General features: G+C 31.7%; 1 protein-coding gene across 2 annotated transcripts; it reads left to right on the forward strand.

The window, feature by feature from the left end:
• The first annotated feature begins 2430 nt into the window (after positions 1-2430).
• ERp44 (Endoplasmic reticulum protein 44) lies at positions 2431-6529 on the forward strand. Of its 2 annotated transcripts, XM_011500104.1 has the most exons (7): positions 2431-2661; positions 3122-3194; positions 3424-3579; positions 4274-4574; positions 4667-4714; positions 4930-5225; positions 5730-6529. In XM_011500104.1, the coding sequence occupies exons 1-7, from the start codon at positions 2605-2607 to the stop codon at positions 6071-6073; spliced, it is 1275 nt and encodes a 424-aa protein (XP_011498406.1). In that variant the 5' UTR covers positions 2431-2604; the 3' UTR covers positions 6074-6529. The 2 variants fall into 2 exon arrangements, with proteins under 2 accessions (XP_011498406.1, XP_011498407.1); XM_011500105.1 differs by lacking the exon at positions 4667-4714 and having other exon boundaries at positions 5730-6528.
• The last annotated feature ends 579 nt before the right edge of the window (positions 6530-7108 follow it).

The raw sequence follows: 7108 nt of genomic DNA on the forward strand, positions 1-7108 counted from the left end.
GGCGTGGAGGAGCTGTGTACGCGCGCGTGCGCACGGTCGCGCGCTCAGGTACATCTCTCGTTCTCTCTCTCTCTCTCTCTCTCTCTCTCTCTCGCACCTTTACCCTCACCCTCGTCCTCACTCTCACGCTCACCCTCGCCCTCACCCTCACCCTCACCCTCACCCTCACCCTCACCCTCACCATCATCCTCCCATCCCCTTTTGGCCTTTTGATTTTAATCCGCCCACAGGGACGTGGAGGCTTGGGCCGAGGTGAAGGCACCGGACGACCGCTTGCGATAATTTACGATGGCTGGACGGGGACATACAGACAAGAGCGAGAGGACGATTGGCCCGGAGCTAAGGCTCCATGTAATCCGCGCGGATTAGCCATAATTTACAGCAAAATCCAATTTCCTCACTGTTTATTTTGCGGATCACCATCGCGCGCTTGACTAGACCGGAATGAAACGGGAACTCTATACAGAATTTCGGTAGGTTATGGAGGCTCGTGTTCCAGCTCCAGGGCAGCCATACACCTGTTGCTCTACAATTCGTCTTCACCATCTGCGTGACATTTGATTTTGTTTGTAATGACGGTCGCTTGTAGAATAGGTAGAATGTTTAGCTGATTAAAAGATTGTTTGCCTTGATAGTTTTGTCATTTAATCGGTCAGCTCGCAATCATTTACACAAAATCTAAATAATAGATAGTTATATCCCTATCTGCATATCCTTCCTTTATCGGCATCCAATGTCATTTGTTATAAGCACGAGGAATGACAATTACATTGAACTTACTCTATACTTTCAGCTTTTGCCTTCAATATTTATCTTTTTCATATAAATTTTTTTTTTACATGCTCTAAACATACGAGCTAAAAATACCGCGAACAATGTACTTTTTAACCACTGCATTATCTCGTTTTTTGTATTTTCAATATCTTTCATCCGAGCCTTTGTACAGTTAAGACTAAGCAGGAGTATAAATTTATGCACAAATGAATAAATTACTACGTATATACGTGCCCGTAAATAACAACAGGATCATACAAATCCATCTATCTAATGAAGTTATTTCATGTATCTCAATTTATCAACAATATTTTACGAATCACTTAATAAAATGTGATGTGGAAAATACATCGATTCGCCACATAATTAATTTTGCAGCAAATAAATTCAAGAATTTTAATTGGTGAATAATTTTATTCAGAGAAACTGCAATTTAAAAAAAAAGAGTATAAAATTACATCAGAATTCTATATAAACTTAGCGTGAATAAAGCAAAATAAGAAGAAATTAACAATAGTTATGTAAATTTTGTAGATATAAGTTGTTTTTTTTTTTTTTTTTTCTATGTTGTATTTTATAACAATTGCTGATCGCTGATATATATATATATATATATATATATATATATATGTATGTATGTAGGTGTACGGTGTTATTTAAAATTACAATTTAGCGAGTGTGATATAAGTTTTGTTGTCCTATTACTCGCTTGTTTTTGCGATATCTTACGTAAAGTTCAAGGTAGTTTCCATTACAGTGCACAGAGGCATGCGTGCGCACATAAAATTCGAATAAAATAATGTACATCGATTAATGTTGAAAAAAAAGAAAAAAAAAAGAATCGCACGATGTCCGTTATTTTGAAAAAGATTAAAAGATTAGAAATTTACTTAAGCTAATGTTATATTTTTAATATTTTTCTTTAAAATCACTCGTACTCCCTAGACTACAAAATTAATTTTTCGACCTTATTATTAATGACGTGACATAAAATATCGTATAACTTATCTTTTATGGAAATCTATTGGCTGGCACTAAAAACAATTAATAATTCAAACAAAGGATTTGTTCTTCGTTATGTTTTAAAAATTCAAGGTCAAGAAACGCTAGTGGCTCGCTTTGAGAAAAATAATTAGAATTCGTTAAATTTCATTAAATAATCATTAGATTATATAAAATTTTATTTATACGGTAAAGGACAATTTCTAGTTGAAATTACTTTTATTTAATTGCACGCGAGAGACGTGCTGTCTGTATTAATACATTTGTACATTTACGATTTAGTTTTTACGCATATAACATGTCATTGGCATATTTCGTACACACACCGATACACTTTATTTAACGAGGCCTCTGATACCTTTAAATACTTTATGTGATTTTCCTTACATTGAGAAATCACGAGCTTTATATGACTTTTTACTCGGTATTTTATATCGATGCTGCTATATTATATCGTATTGAATTAATATATTCGTATTTACGTCACTCTATACCACTTAAAAGCTTTTAAACGCTCTCGAGTCTCGCGCGCCTCGTTATTGCCTTTGTTATTATAATACATCCTAGCGATCCTCGTCAAGGTCAACTTAAACGTACCACACGTAATATTCTACTGGGGCACGTATAATACGCGTCAGCCTCTACTTCTACTCACGTCGGAAACCCAAACTAACCATTACTACTGGTTTGCCTAATTTGCCATCGTGTGCTGCATTCGTGGCGGTTTTCCAGTTTTCCTCGCTGCGCGCCTGTCCGCTCGCTCGATGTTGAGAGTTACCGTATAACCGATCGACCCTTCATTTGCCGTATCATAATAAATATTACGAGATGCTGGCCTTCTGTGATAATCGCAACATAAAGCTCGTTGCTCTCGGCAGCCTCCTGGTAAGTCATTTCTCATCGGTTTCTACAAATACGCAGCAGAAGCGCGGACCTGCCCAAGGAACAACTGCTACGGAATAATTGCGCGACGCCGCTTACATTTTATTTGATGTACCCGGTTATGTCGAGTGCTTTTTCACGTTTCGTTCGACATGGCTGGGAAGGACTCCGAGTACTGACAGCGGATTGCAGATACTTTTTGTACTTGTTTACGGAACACTCCGCCTAACCTCAAAATTCTTACTTGATATAACCTCCAATGTACTTTCTCATTATTATCGAGTTTGATTGATTTTTTCACGATCAAAGTTTCCAACTCAAGTGCATTGTATTAGTCATGTATTTTTAATAGTTCTGATACGCGCTTGCTTGTTTTCACCGATGTGAAGCCTTGGGAGCAACGAACATTAACAACTAGCCAGGCAAACTAATTGTTTTTAATTAATAATAACTTTTATTCTAGATATTCATTCAGTGTACGGGCGTGAGCGGAGGTGCAACATCTCTTACGCAAGAAAATATTTTCTCGACGTTCGGTGAGTGCATGGCTTTATTGTATATTGACCTTTGAAACTCAAAAGTATTTAAATGCAATCTTTGTGCATTATATGTGTATAACAAGATTTACTAGTCATGAAAGACTGATTAAAATGTTTCTTTTCTTTACACGTTGAATCGTTAGTCCGATGTGTGACTATGTTCTTGCACTCACTACTATTAAATTACGTGAATGTAATTTAAACGATAATTGTCTTTTATTTACAGCCTCCAATGAACTAGTATTTATCAATTTTTATGCAGAATGGTGTCGTTTTAGTAATTTACTGCAACCTATTTTTGATGAAGCAGCGGATAAAGTTAGAGAAGCTTTTCCAGAATCTGACAAAGTGGCTATGGTAAAGGTAGATTGTGATAAAGAATGTAAGTAATAATGTGACTTACGCTTGTTAAAAGTTTAACTTTCTTTTTTTTTTTAAAATCTGCTTGCTTTCTCAAAAATATCTTTATTCTTTTTCTTGCGCTTTATATCGACATTCTACTCTTTTATATATTTATCGATTTTTTTCTACAAGTCATTTAAAAAACTTTTATGGCCTATACTATATTTAGAAATTTAATTTAAAGTATCGATGTTCATTGTCCATTTTTTTTTTAGTAGATACGGGTGGATGGAAAATAAAAGGTCGATATATTTGTATAAGTGCTTCTATGCTTGAATTAAGAAATAGTTTACATTCTTATTAAGTAGACGATAAAAATGTTCACAATGTACAAATATAACGATGCTGATGCGATTGCATTCCATAATTTTAAGAGATAAATTATAGAGTACAATGTTGAAATACGCTACTTATCTCATGGGTATTTTAATTTGAAGCGAGGTTAATGGAAAAGATGAATAATATTTACAAAATATTACACAGTATGACAACTTTCTTTCAATATTATAATAGATTCATAGTCTAAAATTCACTGAATTTATAACGTTTATTTTTCATCCAATTAAAATATAAATTATTTGTATTTGTTGTTTTATCTCTTTCTTTTTTTTTTTTTTTTTTTCAGCAATAGTTACACAATATTCAAATAGTTTATGGAAAATTTTATGTTTTAGCATCTGTTGCATCAAGGTTTCATATAACGAAATATCCGACTCTTAAGGTTATAAGGAATGGCCAGCCTTCCAAAAGAGAATATAGAGGTCAGCGATCCGTTGAAGCATTCGTTGAATTTATTAAGAAGCAACTCGAAGATCCAATTAAGGAGTTCCAAGATTTGAAAGAACTTCAGAATCTGGACGATAAGAAGAGAATGATAATTGGCTATTTTGATAAAAAAGATGTAGCGGAGTATGAATTATTTAGACGTGTCGCTGGCAATTTAAAGGAAGACTGTCAGTTCCACGTTGGCTTTGGGTAAGAGTATTTATAAAGAATCTTAATCAATATATATTTCTTATGACATAGCATTACGTATTGAATACATTCTATTTGCTTCATTTAACAAGCACGTGTTCTAAAGAAAATTGTGATATTGGACAGCATTTTCGTTTGCTGTAAGTAATTAAGACATGTTAATTATAATTGATAGAAAAATATATTTTACTAATTGCACATTTTATACTAGTACTCTATTGTTTTTTCTTGTTTTATTCATAATTAATGATGATTACTGGTCTTATATCTTTCTTGTTTTTTTTTTTCGTTTTTCTCTTTTTTATGCACTTAACTTATGTCGTAGCTATTAAATTTATGATTTATTATGGTTTAGGAATGTTAGCATGGCAATGCATCCTCCTGGACAACCGATAATAGTATTTCGATCCGACAAAGCTTTATCAAACGATGAAGATGAAACCTACGAAGGTAGCTTAAGTAGTTACGATGAATTAAATATCTGGGCTCAAGAGAAGTGTGTGCCATTAGTTAGGGAAATTACGTTTGAAAATGCAGAAGAGCTTACCGAAGAAGGCTTACCGTTTCTTATTCTATTTCATGATCCTAGCGATTCTGAAAGTATAAAACAATATAAGGACATTGTTACAACTACCCTAATCGATGAAAGACGTAAGTATACTCAGGATGCGAATGTAAATGCAAATATACATTTTTTTTTTAATTCATTGAAATCGGGCAAGAAATATGTACATAAAATAGTTTATTTATCTTTTCAAATTATTTTTCACCTTCATTTTGTACGTTTTTTTTTGTTTTTATTTAAAATTTTATTTTATTTTATTTATATACCTCAGAGCACAAACTTACTAGTCGAAGCAAGAAATTTTATGTTCAACGATAAATATAATTCGACATGCAGTAATAAAATATTTTATTAGTGCATTTCTATTAAATGCAAGTAAAACAAACTTCGTTTTAAAAACAAAATAATTAAAAAAAATTTCATTTTTTATAATTGTCGATTAACAATTTTCAATAATTTTAATTTGTTAATTGTTAAATATTATCCTAATTATTTGTATTTGGCGTGGTCTCTCTCTCTCTCTCTCTCTTTTTTAATCAACACATCATTCCATATGTACAAAGTAGTCAAATGCAAAATATTTTTTTTAGAAAACGTTAATTTCTTAACTGCCGATGGACACAAATTCGCCCATCCTCTACATCATTTGGGCAAAAACACATCTGATTTGCCATTAATAGCAATCGATAGTTTCCGTCACATGTATTTATTTTCGGATTTCAAGCATATTTTTATACCTGGTAAATTGAAGTCTTTCCTGCAAGATCTTTATTCTGGCAAATTACATAAAGAATTTCACTATGGGCCTAGTTATAATGATGTACCCCAATTGGACTCGGTACCAGTAAAAGTTCCAACGTCACCACCGGAGTCTACATTTAAAAAATTGGCCCCCAGTAAAAACAGATACACATTGCTACGAGACGAATTGTAAACATGTTTGTATTGAGAAAACTAATTAATAATATTTACAAAGAGATGTATCTCAGTGTTGGAGATCTTAGTTCCGTGCATCTGAAAACGAACATTTTCAATTGCATCTACTTATTTTTTATCAAGAAAAGTGGATGAAACTATGAATGGAAAACTATATAAAATACTCTGGATACAGTTTTAAAAACTTCCAACCAGTGGCAAAAATGATATGAAAATTGCGTAAGCCAGTTACGAGTAATTGTAAGCCAGTGTTTTATTAGAATTATTTTCTTTGTAACGCTTTTAAAAGCGTTTCATTTTTATTTTGATGTAAACATAGAAATTTACTAGCTCAAATGTATGCGTGAAATTGTGTGCTTGAAATGAATGAGTAAAGAGAGATAGATTTTAACGCGTTTGTTAGCATGCATGTCAATAAATTTGATAAAAACTGAATAACATTTACAAGTTTATACTTGTTGATTTACATTTGCTTATATATATATATATATATATATATATATATATATATATATATGTATATATATTTTTTTTTATTATTTTTTTTTTTAATTTCATTCGTTTAAAAAAAAATAAAAAAAAATAAAAAAAAAATGCAATAGCCACTTTTTCAAAGCTAAATCAAATCTATATAAATTAACTAATGTTTGTAAACATATTTTATACAACAAGTAATACAACGTAAAATTAATTTACTGGTTTACTATTTATTTTTTATGTCAGTCGGCTATGAAATATTTGGAAATTAATTATAAACGATCTTTATGCCAGTAGAAATGGTATGAAAACGCACAGTTTTGATGGTTGATTAATGATTCTTTGATATTGTTAGTGAGCACGTTTGTGAATTAAGTAGACGATTGCTTTGGGCCAGGTGTTATAATATTTTTTTTTTCATGGGATAGCGATCTTTCTTTTCTTTATTTATCTTTTTGTTTTTTTTTGTTTTTTTTTTTTTTTTTTTTTTTTTTTTTTTTTTTTTTTTTTTTTTTTTTTTTTTTTTTTTTTTTTTTTTTTTTTTTTTTATCATTCC

The sequence above is a fragment of the Ceratosolen solmsi genome, unplaced genomic scaffold (assembly GCF_000503995.2).
Source record: "Ceratosolen solmsi marchali unplaced genomic scaffold, CerSol_1.0 scaffold41, whole genome shotgun sequence".
NCBI classification, from domain to species: Eukaryota; Metazoa; Arthropoda; class Insecta; order Hymenoptera; family Agaonidae; genus Ceratosolen; species Ceratosolen solmsi.

What these genes read in the sequence shown, in the direction of transcription:
- ERp44 (XM_011500104.1), top strand. Translation starts at nt 2,605, where the DNA reads ATGCTGGCCTTCTGTGATAATCGCAACATAAAGCTCGTTGCTCTCGGC. An exon ending in CAGTTCCACGTTGGCTTTGG is followed by an intron (nt 4,575 to 4,666) that starts GTAAGAGTATTT and finishes TCATTTAACAAG; the next exon opens with CACGTGTTCTAAAGAAAATT. An exon ending in TACCCTAATCGATGAAAGAC is followed by an intron (nt 5,226 to 5,729) that starts GTAAGTATACTC and finishes TATTTTTTTTAG; the next exon opens with AAAACGTTAATTTCTTAACT.